Source organism: Zonotrichia albicollis, chromosome 7 (genome assembly GCF_047830755.1).
Source record: "Zonotrichia albicollis isolate bZonAlb1 chromosome 7, bZonAlb1.hap1, whole genome shotgun sequence".
NCBI classification, from domain to species: domain Eukaryota; kingdom Metazoa; phylum Chordata; class Aves; order Passeriformes; family Passerellidae; genus Zonotrichia; species Zonotrichia albicollis.
The window spans coordinates 37,354,923-37,377,314 of record NC_133825.1 but is presented as its reverse complement, the minus strand read 5'-3'; the positions used below and the strand labels follow the sequence as shown (position 1 = coordinate 37,377,314).

At 55.6% G+C, this 22,392-nt stretch overlaps 1 protein-coding gene across 2 annotated transcripts; it reads right to left on the bottom strand.

Annotated features, from left to right (window-relative positions):
- Window positions 1-1,043: 1,043 nt before the first annotated feature.
- On the bottom strand, window positions 1,044-11,674 carry FGF8 (fibroblast growth factor 8). 2 transcript variants are annotated; one of them, XM_074545112.1, is made up of 6 exons: window positions 10,915-11,674; window positions 10,144-10,267; window positions 10,023-10,059; window positions 7,777-7,957; window positions 3,465-3,571; window positions 1,044-2,524 (listed from the first exon to the last, which is right to left on the bottom strand). In XM_074545112.1, the coding sequence occupies exons 2-6, from the start codon at window positions 10,173-10,175 to the stop codon at window positions 2,243-2,245; spliced, it is 639 nt and encodes a 212-aa protein (XP_074401213.1). In that variant the 5' UTR covers window positions 10,176-10,267; window positions 10,915-11,674; the 3' UTR covers window positions 1,044-2,242. The 2 variants fall into 2 exon arrangements, with proteins under 2 accessions (XP_074401213.1, XP_074401214.1); XM_074545113.1 differs by having other exon boundaries at window positions 7,777-7,924.
- Window positions 11,675-22,392: the final 10,718 nt, after the last annotated feature.

Genomic DNA, 22,392 nt, shown 5'->3' with positions numbered 1-22,392 from the left:
GCAAGGCCAAGTGCCCAGCCTCTTCTTTTGCCTCCTTGAAATTATTGACAAATGCTGCCAGCTCAGCCCGAGCTGCTGTGCCAGCCAGGGCAAGGCTCAGCCTCACACCCACAGATCAGCTCCAGCCTGAGCACTCAGGGATGCCACAGGCACCCCATGAGCATTGCAACAAACCCAGGGCTGGCACCGGCGGTGCTGAGATGCACCTCGCAGGGCTGCCACACTCGGGCAGTTTAACACATCCCACAGTTTTATTCTGGCATGCTTCCACACCTTAGAACCACTCCATATCTGAATCCCTGATCAGCTCCTGTAGGCAAGACCCAGCACTGCAGCAGAGTTGAGCATTCTCTGCAGGAGGGGATGCAACAGCCCATTTTGCACAGCAAAAGAGAGGAGCAAATAGCAGCTTTCTCTTGGAAAGTTTCGCCCCATCCTTGGAAGCAATGGCCAAGGCTCCGTTACTCTGTCCCCATTCAGCCTGCAGTGGGCCTTGCTCCCACACCTCAAGAAGGTGGCACCTGCACATTAAATCTGGAATTTGCTGCAAGGAAAACCACAATTTCCACAAGACTCATCTGGCTCTACAATCTTGGGGCAGTCTCCCATTTTCCAGAGCTGTTCCCTTGGGAAGGGAATTGCACCAACCAGCAGGCTCAGCCCCATCCTGCACCTCACTGCCATCCTCTGTCATCCCTCTCCAGTGTCTGTCCAGCCCCAGCCCCGCCCTGGAAAGCATCAGGCTCAGTTAGACTAATACAAACTTTTAATGCACATATTAAATAAATATTTCAATCATTTCATATTCAATTTGTACACAACCGAAACAAAACAAAAATCCTCAAGGAAACAGGAAAAACCTCAAACAATCAAAAAAGATTGGATGCAAAGTCACCCCTGGTTCTGGCTCCTATCCAGTGTCTTTGTTTGCCCTCCCCGTGAAGAATAATTGGTTTAACCCTTTGGAGAGAGTCACAGTCCCAGGGCAGCATGTGCAGAGCAGGGCTGGCTGAGGATGTTCACTCAAGAGATTAAATGTTTCCTTTGGTTTGGGTTTTTTTTTTCCTTCTAAATATAAAATTGGGCTTCTGTCAACACAAATTTTGAAAGAAACCCCCTCCTTTCCTGGGGGGTAGTATTTCTGATCAGAGACCTATAGGAGATGGTTGGCAAGGGAAGCACCAACTATTATGACAAGATACTGAATATCACAACAAAACAGCCTGAAATGGCTCCAGAATAATTTGTAAACTTAGTTTAATTTTATGGATGAAAACTTGCATCTCATAAAAAAATATAGACAGAAAAAAATATCAATTTTTGGTGAGTAGTTCACATTTTCCACATGGGGAAAAAAATAATACCAGTTATCAGCCCACTCCACAGCAGCTGTACCTTAGTACTTTAAAACAAACCAAATGCCAAAGATGCTCCTGTGGGTAAGAGGTACCAAGTCAGTTCAGGACTTTCTCTGGGGAATCCATCACCCCTGTCCCCTCCTGAGAAAAAAAGTAAGTTGAGAGTTGTGAAGCCAGCAGCATTCTCAGAAAGATGCAACTTCCAGCAACCCCTTGCTCAGCCAGAGAAGTGGGCACGTCCAAGGAAAGAGAGCATCCAGTGGTCCTCACCCCAGGCGTCACAGTCAGCCCCCACTGGCAGTGTCCCCACATCACCCAGGCTGCCAAAACCACCGAGGAGGCCTCCAACCTCCAAAATACATCCCCTCCTCTTTGCTGCTTTCCAGCTTCTCCATCTTCTCCAGCAAGCACAGCATTAGCTCAGTTCATTTAAGTAGCACATCGCTTCCAGATTTGGATTTCTATGGTTTTTTGCTTGTTTGTTTTAAACATGATTTTTTAACTCCTTTCCCTCTAGAGCTACCAAAAAAAAAAAATTACAAAATAAAGCGCAACCCCAAACAGACTAGAACATTTCTAAGTGAAGGGCTCTCCTCCCTTCACCAGTCTTTGAATGTTTCATTACTTTTAAAGCTGGAGTACAAAAATAGAGCCTCTCTCATTTTTTTCTTCTTTGTTTTTTTTCTTTTTTTTTGTAAAAACCAAACACCCCCCCCCCAAAAGTACCAACAACTAGAGTGGGTAATCTTTTTTATCCTCCCCCCTCCCTTTTTTTTTTTTTGTTTTCTTTAATACCCATATGGGAAAGTCTCTACATATAGTCCACCAAGCTCAGAGGAGCATCCTCCAGGAGAGGTGCAGGCAGAGGAGGCGGCGCAGGCACATCAAGGGCCCGCTCTGGAGTTTCTAGTCCTTTTACTTCTCCGGTTGAAGGGGTAGTTGAGGAACTCAAAGCGTCTGTGGGGCTCGGTGGTCTGGTGGCCCTTGGGAAGCCTCTTCATGAAATGCACCTCGCGCTGGTGCTGCCGGGTCTTGGAGCCCTTGCGGGGGCGGCCCTTGCGGGTGAAGGCCATGTACCAGCCCTCGTACTTGGCGTTCTGCAGCGCCGTGTAGTTGTTCTCCAGCACGATCTCGGTGAAGACGCAGTCCTTGCCTTTGCCGTTGCTCTGACAAGGGGACAGGAGCAGAGATTTAAGCAATGGGCACTTTCTCAGAGGGCTGCTTCTCACTGCCCACCCTGCGCTGAATGCTGGCTGCAGAACTCTGAGGCAACCAAAGGCTCACTTCTCCCACAAGTCAGAATTGCCCAAAATGTGCTTTTCCCTAACAAGCTGCAGGGAGAAGGCATCGTGACACAAACACCGCTCGCTGCTGCTTTTGTACCAGTCCAGCTGGTCCCAGCCTTAACTTCCACCACATCCATGGAGGAACACCCTAGCCTTAACTTCCCCCACATTCCCAAGGGAACTTTAGCCTCCCTATCTGTGCTTATGGATGTAACCATAAGCAAACTCTCCATCCCAATTCACCCACCCATCCTGTCCTCCTGGGTCTTTAACAGAAGAGGGGCATCAAGGAGCACTGAGTGGCAGCAGGAGTGACACGAGGTCAGTGGTGATGGTGCCCACAGATGATGGGGGAAGCAGGGGGTAGCCAGGAACTGAGCTCCCCCCATGATGGGCAGTAGCAGGACTAGAGAAGGACCCACATGGGGCAGCCCCCGGGAAGCAGCTGCCGTGGAAAATCCTTGCAGATAATCACTGGTCTGGAGGGATTTTGCATGTCCAGCTCCCCCACCACAGGAAGGGGCATCAAGGCACAGAAGCTGCATGACAAACCAGCGGGTGGTGGGGTCTGGCCTTGGGGCCAGCCCCATGGAGCATCTTAACATTCCTGGCACTTGTACCATGTAATCGTGGAGAATAGAGCAGCAATCCGCCTATTTGTTCCGAGAGATAGAAGGAATGTGCCCCACACGGCACCCGCCCACCTCTCTTGCTCCCCCTTAGGCTGCAGGATGGCTTTTCCCCTGCTCCAAAAGGCAGAGCTCCTCTCAGGGCAGTCCCCACTCATGTCCCCTGCCCTGCCCATACCTCTGCACCCTACCTTGCCAATCAGCTTCCCCTTCTTGTTCATGCAGATGTAGAAACCTGTGGCTGCCCCCTTGATGCGCACGCGGCTCCCAAAGGTGTCTGTCTCCACGATGAGCTTGGCTGAGGAGAGAGGGAGGGAGGGAGGTCAGAGGGGCTGTGGGATAGGGCTGGCACAGGTAAGGAGACTCCAGCAATGCAGCCTGATGATGGGCACTGCAAGAACCTGATCTCTGGCAGCTGGGCCAGAGAGCCCCAAAATCAGCACATGAGGTAAAGATCCAGCCTGTCCCTCCTCCTCCTTAACTTGCCCCTCTGTCCCTGCACGACCCTGGACGTGTCCCTTTGCCACCTTGAGCTGTGCTGGATGGGGAGTAGCTCCGTTTTACCCAGCTCCACAGGGCTCAGTGGTTCAGGTGTCACAGAGGTGCCCCGGATGGATGCAGGGCAGTGGGCAGGGTTGGCAGAGAACAAGGCAGCTGCCCTGAAACTGAGGCAAGTCTAGGGTGTGCCTGTGGGCAAGAGCCAGACAGCACCTTCTGGAAGCGCACAGTATGCTGCCAGATGTCCCAGCCCAGGGGACACCGCTCCATGTCCCTCTGCCAGGCCAGGGCTGCAGGAGGAGCAGTGACTTTGCAGCTGGCAGGGGAGGCGTGAAGGGTACAGGCACCCTTTTAATGCCTTTCACCTTTGCACGAGTCGAGAGGGCGTATTGATTTGGGCTCAGTTTTTTAATGGAGGCATCGATCCACTTCCGAAGGAGCTATGCAAATTGCTGGGTCGATGGGCTGCCTATAAATAGACCTGTCACCTTCCCTCCCTGCCTTCACCCTGGGAAGCCAAGCCCCAGAGCCCATCCATTCCCAGGGAGGGGGGAGGATGGGGACAGGACATCCTTCTTCCCGCTCCTACAGCTGCTGTCCCCAGAGCAAGCCCCGCTGGGAATGGTGGCTACCTGTTTGCACCTCAAAAGGTCTGTGCTGTGCCAAGCACCCAAGAATCCCCCACGATGCTGAAAAGCCAGCTGTGACTGTCCCATCACATCTTGTCCAGCATCAGCCCAAGTACTGTAAGTGCTATCCAGCAAGGCAATCAGAGGACAGGCCACAAAGGCTCCAAGCCTGCACTCTTATTTTGGGCTTTAAGTCCATTGATGCCTTATTTATCCTCTCTGATTCCTGCACAAGGGCTGCTCAGTTTCTCAGGACTGCAGCTCACTGCAGCTTGCACATCTCTACCCCAGGACACTCAGCCTCCAGCGAGGGCAGTGATGTGGCCCTGGAACGGGAGGCTCTGCAGGAGGGTGCTTTGAACAGCAGAAGGAGGCTGTAGGTGCACACACAAGTTAAACTGAGCCTAAATCACACCCTGGGCTAGGGGCAAATGCCTTTCTGTCTCTGCAGTGCCTCAACTCTGCATCTTATGACAGATGCTACTGAGGTCAATGGCACCAAGGGTGGGGACAGCAAGCAGGCAGTACTGGCAGCTGCTGAGCTGACCAATGGAAAGGTCATCCCCAAATTTGCTGGGGCCAACTGATTTGGTGCTGTTAGACAGGCCAAGCTTGATGGGCATGCAGGCATCCCCTCCCTGCACCCCCTTCTGTCAATATCACCCTGCAGCATCTCTTGTCCCCAGGCTACCATGCACTCACACCCCCCTACTCCTAGACAGGCACAGATTGAACTCAGAGACAAGAAATTTGGGCAGAGTGAACTCCAGGCTGTGCTGATCAATGCCCAGAGCCTGACAAGCACCTAGCATCCCCAAAACCACCCACGGGAGCGATGGCACTCTGCAAACAAAGCACTGAGACAGTGACCCCCTATTTATCTATATTGGGGAAAGGGGTGGAATTGATCTTGGAGGCAGTAAAAGGTTTGAGGAGAATTGATTTTTCTCTCTGAGAGATAGAAAGAGCTGGGAGGGAGGGAGGGAGGAAGGGAGGCATGAAGAGGGATAGAGGGAGGGAGTGGGGAGGCCTTGGCCCCAGTGAGCACAAAACCCTGCTTTAAAGATGCACATTGCTTCTCTTTTGGACTTTTCTTTTTTTTTTTTTTTTTTTTTTCCCCCAAAGGGCAGCTGTGATTTACAGCCACCAGACGGGTTTGCTGGCCTGCACGAGCCCGGCCCATGTGTCGCTCCAGACCCCTTATCCACAGAGGATGAAGACAACCTGGCTCCTGGGACTTGCACCCCTAGACCCTTGCAGGCAACCTGTGAACCCTGCCAACTCCAGCCCCAACCCACAGAAAACCCTGGGCACAGACAAAAATCAGCAAGCGGGCAGAGAGCTGTGCTGGTGTCTCCAGCCACTCATGGGGTCGAGTCCCAGCTGCAGCTGGCAGTGGTTTTCTTGGTGGCAAGCACAGCCTGGGAGGGACGAGCTGGGCTGCACCAGCCTCCTGCCTTCCCTTAGAATTAAAAAAAGTCAATCAAATATTGACAATTAAGACAAATAACTGAAAACACCGGACTCGATGTTAAGTCGGCTGTAAAAATGTCAGCGTGGGGAAAGGGGTCATCTGCAAAAATAAATCAACCCCTTTTACACGCCCACCCCCAAAAATGAGACCAAAAAAAAAAAAAGAATAAAGCAGAAAGAAGGGCTTGGGGAGGGGGGATCTTTGCTACAAAAGTGGATTTCTAAATAACATTTGGGGGGATTCCTTTTTTTTTTCCCCTTCCTCTTTTGGGGAAGGGGGGAGGCTTAACGTTTTCAACTCTATTCTTTCATTTAAGTGACAGATTTATCCCAGTAAAATTATGTTTCATGCTCAAACTTTGAAGGGAAAGTGGCTACGTAAATGCTGAAAAAATGCAGCGAGACACACTTGATCCCCCAACTGGACTGCGAAGAGGAGAAAGTATTCAGGAAATGTTAAAAAAGGTGAAAGTAAGAAGCGTTTTAATAGTTCTTCCAGACATGGGGGCCTCCCTAGAGATTCATACAGAACAATCCTGAACCTCTATTTTAACATTTACAGACTTGCAACTCTTTTAAAACTTTACATCTGAAAAACTGCTTGTTCTCTTTCTGGTTTAGATCAGTCTTCATTTTCCTCTTTAGCTCTTCAAATGCTTAACCTTTTTTTATTACATTTTAATAGAGTTTTTCAAGCCACCACCAGTCCCCTCCTTCTGGCCGTATTTAAACCTGGTTGTTATTTAAATATGCACTAACTGGTTTTTAAAATCCAGGCGTTAGAGGTCTAAAACAAGATGGGATTTTCTTTTTTTTTTGCTTCAGAAATTAGCTACTGCCCTTTCAAGTTAGAGCTGCTCCACGATGGGAATAATTCATTTGCAAGATTAACTCTGGATGTATGGAACATCACATGGAACCTGCACTGCGCTTGCACTGATAATGCCCAGCATGAAATTTTCAGCCAAAGCAAAATGAAGAAATAGCCCCCAAAAACCAGAAAGGCAAAGAAAAGAATATTTCTACTAATCTAGCCAAGGAAGAAAGGGAAAATGCAGCTGATAGCAAAGAGGATCAGTTGTGATACCTGTGTGCAGCGCATAGGATCACAGGCCCTTCCCTGCCCCGGGTGCAGCACCAGGCCTCCCGCAGCCGGCCCCACGGACCCCGGCGCTGCATCCGACCAGCCCAGCACGTCAGGAGCTCACACGATCAAAGTATCTGGGCCTCGAGAGCCCCCAGCAGAGGAACTGCTCCCCTTGCCCCAGAGAGGGTGGAGGTTTTGGGGAGGGGGTGCAGGGTGATGCAGAGGGGCAGCGGCAGAACGCAGGCTCTCACGCTTGCAGAGTCCCTGCTTTGTCTCTGGAGACACCGCAGCATCTCTGCCTGCAGCTGACTGCCTCGCTGACCCTTTCCCTGTGATTTGTTTTGAGAAGGAAGGGATGGGACAGGAAAATGCCACTTTAGACAGGCCTAGATCAGGGAAGGCTTCCAAAGCAGTCATTCCCTTTCTCCACCCTGCCTCTGCTTTTTCAAATTTACTTTACATTTCTGTTTCAAAAGAAAGTCTCAGGGATTCCCATCCCTGCAAAGAGCTGGGATAAAATGCCTTATGATGCTCAGGATGCCACAGCCCCAAGCCCTCTGAGTCAGGTGCAAACTGAGAATTAAAGGGAAAGAAGCAGAGCCTATCCTTCAAGAACTGGTCCCCTCCCCGGGCACAGGGAACCTGCCCTCACCTTGAATCACACAGCTGCTGATCACTGACCCCTATGTTCTCCTCTTACAAGCCCCCACAAGCTGAACGATTTAACGATTTCTGGCTAACCAACAGGACGGAAATCATCAATCGCCACGCTGGGCTGAGAACACCTCCCCAGCTCCCCCCATCGCGTGTCCTTACCGTGCACATCCCCATCCTCTGCCATCGCATTGATTTTCTTGTTGTCCAAGATCTGCACATGTTTCCCGCTGGTCCGGCTGTACAGCTGGTAGGTCCGGACAAGCCGCCGGCTGAGCTGATCTGTCACCAGGCTCTGCTCCCTCACATGCTGTGTAAAATTAGGTGGGGACTGAACAGTTACCTTTAGGAAATTAAAAAATATACAACACACCATTATAATCTCTACTCCTCAGCGGGGCAAGTGGGCTGAGCTGAGATCGCTGGCCTCCAGCTGGGGTTTACGGGAGGCCAGGAGCCAGGACCGCGGCGCTGCCTCCTGTGCCATCAAAGTCTCTCCAGGAGAAGGAGCATTAAGCTCGGGGACACAGTGACCAGAGCCCTGTACAGAGCTGTGCCCTCTCCAGACATGCCCTAAGCAGCGGTGCTGGTAGCTCGGGAGTAGAACAGGGCTTGGTGACCCCAGAGGCCCCTCCAGGACTTGGTGGGTCCTGACTGGGACTGGGTTACCTTGAGATGGGCATCAAGGCTGGGAGCTGGAGGGGATCAAGGTGGGACATAGAGGACAGCACTGTGTTGTCCTCTCAAGGAGCTGATGCTTTCATCCCGCACCTCTCTCACCTCTGCAGGAGCACACTACGGCTCCAGCTGCCCCGGGCACACACCCCAACAGCTTCAACAGCTGCCTGTCCTCTGGGTTTCAGGCTCTCTATTTGCTCCCAAGTACCCCACTTATTAAGCTCTTCAAACACAAAGTTCACAGAGATTATGGAATTATGAGGCATAAGAATTACAAGAAAACCATAGCCCAGCACAGGTATTTAGTGGTATAAGAGCCCAAGGATATCAACATGCTACCCGTGCAAACACAGCTCTCATCCCCTCTCAGCTGTTTGCGGCCAGCACGGGGTCATCCCTGGCCCCAGCACACCAAGCCCTTTAGTCCTGAGCCACAGCTGAGCCCATCCTCTCCAGACCCGGCACTGCTGCTCCTGGGCTTTAAATGATTTTCACGAGCGGCCAAACCTGCTCCCCCCTCAGCCCCGGCTCGCGAGCTGGCACAGAAGTCTTTTTCCCCCCTCGTCTCAAATCCCTCTTTTAAGTCTGGAAAGTTTCGCTGCTCCCTGACATTTATAAAGATGTATTCTGAGCAAATGTTAGGAGATCGCTCCTTTCAACATCAGAAGGCTGGGGCTACCCCCCACCACCCCCACGTCAAATGGGAAGATTTCCTCCTGTCTTAAACAACAACAGAAAACCACAATAAAAGCAAAAGCCGCTGCTCTCCCAAAGCCAGCTTTATAGAGATATCTCCCCTTGACAATGTCATCTCTCTCCCTCTGCTTCTGCCTGTGCATGTGTGTTTCCTATAGAAGGGTTTTGGATAATGCAGCAGGATTCTCTCCCCAGCTCTGATGAGGGTACCATGTGGAGGAGAGGTCATTAGCCATGCTGCTATTTGGTCTCCATCTCATACTCCAAAATATTAAAGCTATGTTTTTATACAACTGCACAATCCCAGTGCCCCGCTCCCTTCACTTTTCAGCTGGAAAGTCCATTTTTTTTTCTCCCCCAAGCTTCCAGGAAAATAACAATAATTTTTTAAAGTAGCTTAGAAGGGCATTTTAAACAAAGCTTCTGCACCTGTAATCTCAGGAGGAAGGGGGGCTTCGCCCCGCTTTGGAGGCGCACCGCTCCCAGCGACGCGTGCCTGCTGGTATGCGGGTGTTGCACAAGCTCTGCCCGGGACGTTTAATCTATTCATGTCACTTCTGTCTCTGCCGATACAAACCAGCGATGCTAAAGTCTGACACTTTTAAGCTGAATCAAAACCTGCGCTTTTTACTAAGGGCTTTTACAGGGTTTCTTTTCCTTTTTTAAATTCTGCTTTATTTTTTTTGGATGAAGCAATATAGGGGGGGCAAAAAATGGAGCAGAGGGACGGGGGTATCCGCAGTGTAATTAGAGGCCGGGGTACAGGAATTAAAGCTACTTTAAGATAACCCTGCGTATCTCGTTGAAATCTCGGTACTCTCTGCCTCGCAGCCGGAGTCCCCCGCACCTTATTTTGCATCCCGGGAAAGGTGGGGACCCCTCGGCTCCGGCTTTTTACAGCCAGGCAACTTTTGTCTCCTGGGTTTTAAACTGCTCCTCTTCCCTGTCTCCCTCCCTGCCCAGCCGCTCGGCGGCGGCGGGGCACCCCCATCCCCGCGGGGCGAACAAAGCCGGGCAGCCCGGCGGGCGCTTACCTGGGCTTGCAGGCAGAGGACGAACAAGTGCATTAACCTGGCAGGGGGAGAAGCGGGAGAGAGGTGTGAGCCGGGGGGGCTGCGGGCGCGGGGCGGGAGGGCTGTGGCTGCCGCTACTCACACGTAGCTGAAGAGCGAAGAGCAGGGGTCCATCGCGGCGCCGATGCGGGGCCCGGGGCCCGGCGGCGGCGGCGGGGAGCGCCCGGGGGGCGCGGCGCTGGCTCAGCTCCTCGGTTCCTCTCGCTCTGCCGGCACGTCCGAGCCCCAAAGAAAGGAGGGCACAAGCGGCTACAGAGGGGAAAGGCCGGCGGCCCCTCCGCCCCGCCAGCCCCCGGGGCGCTCCCTGCCGCGGGCAGCCCCCCGCCCGCTCCGCGGCCCCGCTGCCGCCGCGGGAGCCGAAGCCGACCCGCAGCCCCGACGGCGGGGGCGGGCGCGGCCGGGGGGCGGCAGCCGCCACGGGGGAAGCCCGGCCGGACCCCGCTCCCCTCCCGGTGCCGGCGGTACCTGCCGAAGCGAAGCGAGCGGCGGGCCAGGTGTCGCCGGGGCTTGGGGCTGCCACTAAGGGCCGGGCTCCGCGGCCAGTGGTCGGCGGGACTCCCTCCCCAGCCCGTGCCTCAGTTTCCCCATCCGTAAAACGGGGTTTAAGGGCTCGGAGGGTGGGTCGGGGACGCGGTTCCCCCCGCTGGGGGTTCGCCGCTCCGCGGGCGCGTTGTGGATTGGGAGCGGGCGGGCGAGCCCTCCCGGGACGTGCCAGACATTAAAAGGATTACCGGAGGAGGGGGATGGAGGGGGCCGGAGTTTCGAGAAGGAGTGAGGCTGAGCAAATTCCGCAACCGGGCTGGGGAGCGGGACGCCCCCGATTTCCCCGCGAGCATCCCCGCCGGGCACTTACCTTGTAGAGCGGGCGGGCGCCCTCAGGGCCGGCGCTGCGGGGCCATGGGGCCGGGCGGCGGCGGGACGGGGCTCAGCCCCGCAGCCCGGGCAGGGCCGCCGAGGGCTGCATTGTTCCGGCGAGCCCCGGCCCTCCCGGCCCCGCCACCTGTTGCGCACCGGGGCGGGGGCTGCGGCGGGGCTGCGGCGGGCGGCCCCCGGGGCCGGTACCTGGCCGGGGCCGGGGCCGGCGCCGCCTGCTCGGCGCTGAGTGACAGCTGCTAATTTGCCGGCCGTGCCCCGCTGCCGGTCCCCGCGCTCCCCGCGCCCTCCTTTATCTTATCAGAGCCCATAATTACAATTGCTATTTTGCTTCCTCGAATCAGCAATCAGCGCTATCTGCCGCCGCTGGAGAGGCTGCTCCTGTCAGCCGCCCCTGAGTGACAGCGCGGCGGCTGCCCCGCCGCACAAGCACAGCCACACTCACACACACGCGTGCACGGCCCGCCCGCACTCACACAGAGCCCCGCACACGCACACAGCCCCCCACAAGCCTATGCAGCCCTCCTGCACACGCACAAGCGCACAGGCACACACGCAGCCTGCATACAGTCCCTTTCTCACACACAGTCCCTTTCACACACACAGTCCCTTTCACACACACACAGCTGGCACATGTGTGCAGCCTTCCCCCTGAGGTGCCCTCCTTCTCACTCGCACCCCTCACACTCTGAACCCCCCAGCACAGCCATCATCGCTTTGCTTTGCTTACCCCTACCCACAAAATACAACCCTCTGCCTCACACACGATCACACCAGCTGCAGCCACAGTTCTCTCTCACACATGCACACTGACACTCAGCCTGTGCATGTTCCCCCTTGCTCAGGCTGCTTCCCCAACAGCCCTAGACACAAGTGCACCAACACCTCTCCCTGCCACACAATGTGTCTCCCCAAAACTCTGCCTGCTGTCACTTCTGGGGATGGATCCCCCAGGGCTCTCACCTGATCTTGCTCAGCATCCTCACTGCTTAGGGGAACTGCAGGCAGGCAGGGGAGCCTGGGCACTGCCCCGTCACTAGGCTGACCCCACAGGGCCCAAGGAGAAAACAGTCCCTGCATCAGTATTAAAAAACCCAGTACAGCACAGGATGACCAACTGCCTTGTGCTGGCCAAAATTACCCCAAAATTCGGTTCATTGTTCATTTTCCTTCCCTTTTTTTTGGTGCAAAAAGATGTTTCTAGGAGGTTTCCTATGTGTAGGAAGAAGACTTGGGCCAAACCAGCATTTAACTGGAAGCATTTAGGAGGACCAGGAACAGGCACTGAAGGTGCTCAGCAGAAGCAGGAGCTGGTTTCCAAGGGCACGACACATTCACACACTCAGCTCATCAGTACAGCTCATGGTCAGGAGAAAAACCCTCCAGGCTGAGCTGTGTGAACTGTTGATGTACCACAGCACAGGTGAGGTGGTTCTTCCTATTCAACTCTCTGCATTGCCTAAGGAAAGCCAGGCAAAACCAGAGCAGGAAACACCAGACACTCCTGATGCTCTAAATTCAGGCAATCTGTACTTTTTTATATATTAAAAAATCAAGGAATTCAGTCTACTTCCCAGATGCTGCTCTCCTTCACCAGTGGCCACCTCTACTTTATCCCTGGTGGGCAGGGGATCAGGCAGGCACATGTTACCCTGCACACCACAGTCCTCTCAATAGCACCATTTCCAGAACAGCCCAGACTGCCTTAAATTGGGAGATTTATGGAGTCCTGTACAGGGTCAGAGGCAGCTGCAAGCTGACAGTCCCGTGTGCCCCCTGCCCTCAGCAAACAGGCTCAAGTGCCAGTCATGGCTGTAAAATCCAGCCAGTGTGGGATCACGCAGGGGTGGCCACACTTTGCTGACAGGGGATGACAGACGACGCTCCTGTCAGCCATCCTCAGGCCTACAGCCAGAGCCTCCACAGCCCCCATCCCAGCCCACCTTTGGGAAGGGAAAAGGAACGAGCAGGTCGGTGACAGCAGCCAGGGACAGGCAGCATCACGGCTGCTGGGCTCACCCCACCTCTGCTGCTGCCTTGGATCATGGCCACAGTCTGCTCCTTGCAGGGAAGAGGGGGCCTGCACAGAGGCATTTGTCTTCTTCCCTTGGTGCTTCCCAGCCCACCTGTGTTTGCATCAAGAGTGACACCCCCACCTCCTTTTGTTTTTAACTAAAAAAAACCTTTTTGGATAGGCTCTCCCCTGTGCCAGGCAGAACAAGGGACATCTGCTTCCTGTCAGCTCCTTCACAGGCCATCTGAGATAAGCCCCCTGGTCCACAGGGTGAGGGTCCCCTCCATCCCCTGGCACAAGGCTAAATGGCTTGTCTGGCTCTCCTGGGGAGAAGAGAAACTCCAGCCCTGTGCTTCTGAGACCAGCTGGGCCTCAGCCAAACTGCTGTGGGGATGGTGGAGGAAAGCTCCTTGTGGCAGAAAGGCCTGGGGAGCTGCTGTGCCCCCAGCACACCAAGCAGCCATTGTTCTGTGATCCCTGGAAGAGGCTTACCAGCATGGTCCCACCAGATCTTGTCCTGCTGCCCCTCTGCTCCATTGCCCTGCTCTGCAGAACTGGGACCATGTTTAGGCTGGTCAGGTACAGAAGGGCTTTCCTTCAGAGAAGAGCTCATGTTCATGTTCATCAGGGATGTTAAACGCTGCAGATGAAGCATCAGCAGCAGAGATGTGAGCTGCAGCCCTCCCATCCCCTTCCCCACAAAGCTGAGGGTACCATGGTGCAGCCACAGGGCTACAACACCAAGAAGCAGGAGCTGAGAGAGGAACCAGGACACAGAGGCACCTGATCCAGCCTGGCTGGGGTCCAGGCTTGGCCTCAAACTTTGCCCACCTCCTTCACCCCACACAGAACCTCCTGGCAGCTGGGGAGAGCGGAGGCAGCTCCTGGAGCAGCCTAGACTGAGATAAGACAGGAAGAAGATCAGGAGAGGATTTGAGATGGAGGAGCAGCAGGTGAGGGGCTGTGAGACCCTGGGAGGGGTCTGTGCCCCTGTACAGCAGGGACTGGAGAGAGCACAGCAGGTGCTGAAGAAAGCTCTTCCCATTCCCCTTGTGATGCTCAGCACGGCACCCCCACAGCCCAGGGCCACCCCAGCACCATCCCTTCTCTGTTCCAGGATCTCCTTTAGCACATCTGCAGAACAGAGTCAGATTCCACTTCCAGCTTCCTGCCTGCTTCTTTACCATCCCTGTCTAGCCCAGTTCTAGCCAGAAATGGTCCACATACACCCCTTTCCCTGTGCAGGATGACAAACAGTGGTGTCAGCTCCTGCTCCCCACAAGAGATCAAAGCCAGCAAGGAGCATCAGCCTAAACTTCTCCACCAGCATCCTTCATTCAGAAAGGCAGAGACAAGAAAAACAACACCAACTGCAGCTTTAGGGGCAAGCAGTCCAAACTGGGCTGAATGGAGACAAGGGCTCCTGGCAAACAGGGAGTTCACACCATAAGAGGAGTGTAGGAGAATTTGGAGTGAGGAGATGCCAGCAAAACACCAACAGGAGTTTTGCCTTGAATACCTCTTTCAAGTAGGGGGAACTACCAGGGGAGAGTTTCAGGGGAAACCATCAGGTGGAGAAGCAGCCAGGACGTTGCTGTCACTCACAGAGAAAGGCCGAGAGGCAGAGTTCCCTGCTCCTGGCAGGCGGGACACAGGCAGGAGCACAGCGCTAATCCCGAGCGATGGAGGAGAGCAGTACCTGCAGCAGCACTCAGCAGCGCCGAGCCCCCAGAGGGCGAGGAGAGCTCCTCTCTGCAGGTGCAGAGCGCTCAGACAGGCTCAGAGCAGTTGCCTGGGGGACTCTGAAAGGTGACAGACAGTGTAGGAAGCAGGCTTGAGGGTTAGCCAGAGGCTGGGGCTCACAAAGGTGGGGACACTGAAGTGCAGGAAGCACTGCCCAGTACCTGAGCATCTCTCCCTGCTCCAACACCATATGAAGAAGAGCCAAAATGCACAAAACCCAGAATTCTGTAACGTTTTACAGCCATGCCTGGAGGATGCTTGGCCATAAACTAACTTTTTCCAGCCCAAAATAAAGACATGGAGGTTTCCCAGCAAAGTCAGAGGGATATTAGCCCACTCCACCCTCACCCTTCACAGCCCCGTGGCCCAGTGCCCCCGGCCCTGCCTGCTGATCCTTCACTGCAGCTTTAATGGGCCGTTTCAGAGGCAACAGCAGCTCCTCCATGGCTGAGCAACACGGAGCAGCCTGGGGCAATCCCACTGCTCACCATTAACCTGCTCCCACCCCCAAAGGGAAGGAACTTGGCGAAACCCCATTGGGATGTGTTACATGGGAATGACCTTGTCTTCCCTACCCACAGCACCAAGGCAGCCCCAGGGCAAACGAGGAGCGGGGAGGGGAGACACAGCCCACTCACAATTAATTCTTCTCTCTATTCAATTACTAGCAGCAAGACTGAGGCATGTTTTGTGGGCCAGGAGACCTGTCCCTGTGTTCTGGTCACAGCCCCCTGTGCAGGACCTGCCTGGATGATGGGACCCTCTCTGGTGACTCTTCAGCAGCCTGCTCTCACAGCTTCCTTTCAGGGAATCGGGCTGACTCCTCTGCCCCTCACCACCTCCTGTCCCTCCTATCCAGCAGCTTTCTAGAAACACAGCCTTTGCTTCCACAATTTCAGTCTGTTCTCCTGCAATTGCAGGTGTCAATATTGCCTTCACCATCCCCGAGTGGTTCCGTGCAGGCTCCCAGGCAGCGATGCTCCTGTGGATCAGAGGAGGCAAAGCTGGGCTCTGCTTTCCATCCAGGCTGGGCCCCGTGGAGGAGAGCTCACCACTCACAACAGCAGGGCTGCCAGCACAGCAGGGGCAGCCTGGGTGGCTCAGCCTGGGGCAGCTTCACTCCTGGCTCCCAGGCAGAGCAGAGGATCCTCCTGTCATCCAGGACGGTCCATGGAGTCCCACATGGATTTTCCAATGGTGTTAAGCATCCCCTGCATTCGGGTCTGTTGAGGCTGGTGCTGTTCTCACCTCTGGCATCCCCACCCAGCACGTGGGGTGAGCCAGGCACATGGGTAATGGACTGGCAGAGCTGAGCTAGACCAAGAGCCTGGTGGAGGGCACTGCAGGGGAGGCACATGCTCAGGTCCCATCCATCTGCAAGGAGAGGAATTGGGATGGCTCTGCAGCTGCCCAGCTCAGGAAGGCATCCCCACAGAGTCCTTGAGCCAGGCAAGCCAGAAACAAAGACCAAAGGGTCCCAGCAAGGACACTTCACATGGCATCAGATCAGAGAGAAGGTGACATCTCCAACCCTGCAGGATTTAAACCCCAGGCTGAGTATTTTTGTGCAATTCTGTTCTGCATTGAACAGGGGTCAGCAAACAAGCAGCCAGACCAGGAATGGCCATGACACCCATGGGCATGTGAATGAGGATGTGTGTGCTCATGGGCCTTGGGCAGCTTCACTCCCTTCCTGACCCCCTTGTACAAGCAGCATCTCCAAAACCTGGTCCCAAGGCATTCCTGCTGGCACAACTTCCCCAGCATCACAGCCCCAGCCCAAGCTGGGGTCTCCAGGCACACATCATCAGGCAGGGCTGGGAAAGGGGGGTCAAAGCCAGGCTGGGTAGGCAGGGGATCCACTGGCCACCCAGGAAGGTGGGAGCCATCACTCAATGCCTGGTGTCACTGTCCTGTCTGTGGGATGGGGTCTGTGGCTCCTTCAGCATCACGAGTAGCTGAGACAGAGACACAAAATGCTGTTCCTTTCTTCCTCATTTCCCAGGCAGCCCCATCAGGCAATTTGGCTGGGTTTGGGTCCTCTTAGGAAGAGGGCTTCTACACCCAGCCCGCAGTGGGGTTAAGCCTAAAACCAACAGCATGGCCCGGGGGGGCTCCACGTTGCTGTAACTCTACCTTCGTTTGTTTGCTTACAGCATCCACCCAAAATGCCCGTGTGTGTCTCTGGGCCTCTGTGTCAGTGGCAGCTGAACTGCTGACCCCAGGAGTTTGCAAAACATCAGGGTTATGGCCCCTTTGACATCCCAGCCCAGCAGAGCCTCAGCTCATCCTGACCCTGGCCCCGAGGAGCCAGGCCCCAGGGCACTCCACACGGCCATGGGGACACAGTGGGGCCAGGGGGAGCGAACCCCACAGGAGTGCTGAGGTGGGCACACATGGTACTTGCTGCTGTCCAGGCTTGGCTGCAGCCCCCCACAATTCTGTGGAGCATCACAACACAAACCTGCCCCAAACCCCCTGCTAGTCCTTATCCATGCCCAGCCCTTCATCTTCTGTCAAGCCTACAGCCCCCACTGGCACGGGAACTGTGCCCCTTGCCAGCTTCCATGCCCAGGCCATGCCTGGTCTCTGTGCTGCCCTGCAGACCTCTGTGGTTTAGGAAGGTGGGGAACATATGGTCACAGGCAAAACAACAGCCAGAGCCTGGAGACAGCCTGTAATTGGTTTCTCCCCAGTTCCAGCTATGATAGGGGACTTCATGCCACCCTGGAGTGTGGCCATGGCATGCACAACCCAAGCTGCCATTATGGTGCCAACACCATCTCCAGGATATGCAGGGGTGGGTCAGGGCTGCAGGGAGTCGCCTAGGCACAGGTGCAAATGCCCAGGGAATTGAGATGGAGTTTGAGAGCTCTCCAAACATTCTACTTCCATTTTTTTTGCCAGAACTAAATTCCTACCCCCCTATGGCCAGGCCCCACTGCCAGACCATGCTGCCTTCCCCTGTAAGCTGGGCATTAGGAGGACAGACCTGCCACAGACAGGGTCCCTGTCCCCTCTGCTCTCCTCATCCTCTACTCTGCCCATCAGCAGCAACCCTTCCTATCCAGCCCCCAAACCTCATGCACTGCAGCTCTGTGCCTGCCCAAGAGCCCATCAGGGGAGCAGGGAATGGAGGTGGGGAGTGGTGTGAGGTGTCCCCCAGGCCCTGTGCAGAGACATCACCAACAAGGATACCACAGAAGAGAAATCCTGCCCATCCAGGCCAGGGCTGTGCCACTGATATCCCTGAGAGAAAAACACTGAGAGATCCTAAATCCCTTGGGACACAGCCCAGATGCTCCATGCAGGCCCCGTTCCCTGGATGCCACCAGGCTGGCAGGGACATGTGGGCAGTAGTGGCAGTTGTGCCAGTGCCAGCCCAGAGCAGAGGGATCAGATTGCACCTCGAGGGTGGGAGGGCAGGACACCTGAGGGTGCTGAGCTGCCAGCACTGCCCTGCTGTGAGGTGGCTGGGCAGGGGCTCAGGAGGGGACAGTGGGGACAGCTCAGGGAGCCTCAACCCAGGCTGCCCTGCATGGAGCTCTCTGCCACGGCCCAAACACACTCACTTTCAGCACCTGCTTTAGGTGTCTGAGTGTCTGTGAATTTAAACCCACTCAACCCCTGCTCCAACATTATCCCGTGCTTCTCCAGCTGTGCCCTTAGTGCACAACAAAAAGCCACAGCAGCCACAGCAGCAGCTTCATGGAAACGGCCCCCTCCTGCATTCTGGGCAGCACTGGGGCTGGGGACACGAGTCCACATCACATTATCACAGCCTGTCACCACCCTGGGCATGAGCTAACTCCTGTGCCAGGGTGTGAATCCAGACATCTCCCATGGAACTGGGAGCAGGAGGAGCCTCTTCTCCTCCCACAGAACACTCAGAGGGTGTACAGCCCCACATCCAAGCTCCCAACAAACTTGAGGCAGCCTGGGGAGGACCCAGCTCGTGTCTGAGCACCAGCATGCAGGAGATGACACCAGATCTGAGCTTCAGCTTTTCCAGCAGAGAAGGCCATTCCCACACAGTGCACCAGCACCATTTCCCTTTGCAAGGCATATTGATGGGAAGAGGATGGGAATTACTGGCAGCCTGGCCCTTCCAAACCCCACTGCTGCCTCCCTTGTTGCAATCTGTCCTCAGCTCTGCCCGGGCCTGCCCTGGCTCCCTAAAGCACTAGCAGAGGTACCCGTGCCCACTGCTGCAGGATGGAGCAGGGATGGCACAGTCAGCGAACACTCCAGAGAGCAGGACACCCATCACACGCACCATCAGGGCAGTCCCAGCTAAAGGTGGCCCTGCTGGCCCTTTTTCTGGCTCCTGCTGCCACCAGGGTGCCACAAGGCTCTGTGCCCCCTTCGCAGAGCTGCTGCATCCCAGTTTAATTGGATGCTGCATCTCCTGTCGTGTCCCCCTTGCTTCCCTCGAAGCCCAGGCAGCCAAGACTCAGAGAAAAAGAGCTTTAGCCTGGACCAGCGTGGGAACCAGCAACAGGGAGCTCATGGAGCAGGGGACCAGCCCCACCTACAGCACGGTCACAGCTGTGCTGCTCAGCCGCTCTGGGGCCGTGGTCTAAGCCACAAAGAGTTGAAACCCAGCCAGAACTCTGATGGGGCAGGACCCGCTGGGGCATCAAAAGGAAAACCACTTCCTGGCCACGCTCAGCAGAGCAGCTCCCCATCCTGCTCCTCCATCCCTGAAATAGCAACTCAGACCTGACCTCTGAAATCAGAGCATCCTCTGGGAGCTGCTGGCCTGGCCCAGCCACCCAGAGGGAGGAGGCAGCCAGGCCCCAGCCCAGCGAGGCTGCACCTGAGCCAGGCCCTGCAGCAAGCAGCCTGAGCCTCTCACCAGGAGCAGCAGGCTGGTTTGGGAGGGCTGAGGTGTGTGGCACCACGGGTGCACAGCCGCCCTCATGCAGGATGAGCTCCACATTAAGCTCCATTCCTCTGCTGCATGGCTCAGCCAGGGGCAGGGTTACCCACTGCTGCCAGAGCAGGGAGGGATCCATCACCAGCTGTACCAGCATGCAGAGCCCTGAAGCAGCAGAGAGGGGATGCTCAGATCAAATCAACTCCCAGAGCTATCCTAGAGCCACCTGGACTGGGGCATCATTCGGCTCCCCAGGTACTGGCACCTCCACACCCTTAGGTGTGTCTCCAGCATGGGGAGCTCCCGTCTGTACATAGAAACACAACCACTGGATTACCCCTCACCCCGTGGAAGGCAAGGCAGCCCCACACCAGAGCCCCAGCCTCACTCCCTGTGTACAGAAAGCCTGCTGCCCCCCACCAGCACCGAGTGCCCCCAGCCCAGCCATGCCCGAGCCCACCTGCTCTTAGGCAGCCCTGTTTGTTTGCCCAAGGTATTTGCAGCCGGGGGCACCTGCTTTGATACCATCAGCTCCACCAAGGAAGCTGCTCACCTAGCGTGACCCCTGTAATCCCATCCTTCCCCATTAAGTGCTGTGCGAGCATCCCCCCTCCCAGCCTCCTGACATTTCAGCATTTATCTCCCTCTCCCCAAGCTGAGCACATCAAGGCTCTGACATTGCTGGGGAGCAGGAAGCAAACCTCCCAAAGTCACTCAGAAAGGGGCTTGGTAGTACCAGCACACCCCAGCCCCTCTACTGCTCCCTCTGTGTTGGGTGCATCCAATTCCCATGGCATTCCCTATGGCAGCACTGGGGACCAGCAAGCATCCGTGGCAAGGTCTTGAGCTGAGCTGGTCCTGCAGTGCGGTGCACAAGCTTTGTCAAGCCTCCTGCCACCACCCTTATGTCCCCCATGGTGCCACCTTTGCCCCCTGGCAGAACAGTCCTGCCTGCCTCTGTTCCAGCTACCTAGACACCCTGCAGTACACACACCAGCAGCCTGAAATAATCTCCTTTTACTGTTGAAGAATAATCTCCTTTTACTCTTGAAGAGACCAAATGCTCCTTCTCGTTAGCCCACACAGCCTCTTCCACTGTGTGAAGCAACAGCATCACCCTTCCAGGACTGAGCAGTGCCCACTCCCTCCACTCATCGCTCCCCATCAGGCTGGGAAGCAGCTGCCTCCCCCAACCCTCCCCTCCAAGGGTGCCTTGTTAAAAATGGTCGGCTGGCTCCCGTTCCCCTGGAGTCAGGCTGCATTTCCTCGGGGCACAAGCACAGTCAAGGTCTGGCAGACAGATTATCGCTGACCCCTTCCAGGTGCACATAGCCAGGGAAATCTGCAAGGTGATGGGGTGCCAGCCCTGGCAGGGGCTGGGCACTGTCCCAGCCAAGGCTCCATCCAAAGCCCAGGACTCCTTTCCTGTGCCATCAGCACAGGGCACTGGTGTGTGTGCCCACCGACACCTCTCCAATATCCACTGCCCCACAGGGAGATGCCACCGCCTCCCTTCACCCAGCTCGGCTGCAGGAACGTCCCGCTACTTAGGAACCTCCCAGGGACACAGGGTTTGCCAGGAGATCCTGTGGCGCCCGTGGGCACGGGCACCGAGCGCCAGCCCCGGGCACAGGGGATGGCGGGGGCGACAGGAGCCCTGCCAGCCACAGCCGCCCTGTCACCGGAGAGGAGCAGCAGCAGGGCGGGATGCCCTGCGCACCCTGCCGGCCAGGGCGGCCGTGGGCCGGGCAGTCGGAGCGGGAGCGGCGGTCGCGGTGCCCCGGAGGGGCCCGCAGAGCCCGCCTGCCCCCTGGCGGTGCCGCGCTGGCCCCGCCGCCGCTGCAGCCCCGCATCCTCCCCCGCGCTGCTGCCGAGCTCCAGCTCCGCCGAGCCGGCTGGTGCCCCCCAGGCAGCCGAGATCGCGTTCCCCGGGGCTGGGATGCCAGTGGTCTTGGAGACATGGAATTTTTTGGGACTTTTAAAGGCCATCTAGTCTAACCCCCCTGCCATGGACAGGGACATCTTTAACTAGATCAGGTTGCTCAGAGCCTTGATCAACCTGATCTTGAATGTTTTTGGGGATGGGGCATCTAACGCTTCTCTGGGTGATCTGTGCCATTGTTTTACCACCTCCAAGGGTGGTAAAAAGCCCTTCTTCCTTATAGTTGATTTTAATAAACCCTTTTAGTTTAAAATTATTACCCCTTGTCCCACCACAACAAGCCCTGCTAAAACATCTATCCCCATATTTCTTACAAAGCCCCCTTTAAGCACTGAAATGCCACAGGAAGATCTCCCCAGAGCCAGCTCTTCTTCACTCCTTTTCCCTTTGCTGCTCAGGGCTTTGAAGCCTCATTCTGAGAGCTAAGCAAGGTCTGTTTGAGGCCAGAAAGAAACAGTGAGTAGGTGCAAAGGAGCTGCAGCAGTTCCAGAGGAGAGAAACATAATCTAGAAAATAGCCTGAGCTGAGGATCCACCCTGGATTTCCTACATGAATCCAGGCTACTGAGAAACTCTGTCCCAGGGCACCCACAGAGCCAGCATGACAGAACAGTCCATGGTGCTTCTCAGGGACAACAGCCAGTGTCTCAGGCAAGGAGGACTGGGACAGGCATTGACATGGCCCAAGAATGCAAGACTGATTGCAGAGAAACTGCCAGAGAAACATTTAAGGGCAGAACCAGCCACCATGGGTGAGAAATGGCACCTGGCTGAAGTGCAGAAAGGATCAAACCCTTCCAGGTACCCAGGCCAGGGGGACACAACTCCCCAGCAAAGGTCATAGCTCAAACTTGCCCCACTGAAGCGTGCATGGGAAGAAC

What these genes read in the sequence shown, in the direction of transcription:
- FGF8 (XM_074545112.1), bottom strand. Translation starts at nt 10,175, where the DNA reads ATGGACCCCTGCTCTTCGCTCTTCAGCTACGT. An exon ending in TCTTCGCTCTTCAGCTACGT is followed by an intron (nt 10,060 to 10,143) that starts GTGAGTAGCGGC and finishes TCCCCCTGCCAG; the next exon opens with GTTAATGCACTTGTTCGTCC. An exon ending in AGGGGAAGCTGATTGGCAAG is followed by an intron (nt 2,525 to 3,464) that starts GTAGGGTGCAGA and finishes TCCCCTTGTCAG; the next exon opens with AGCAACGGCAAAGGCAAGGA.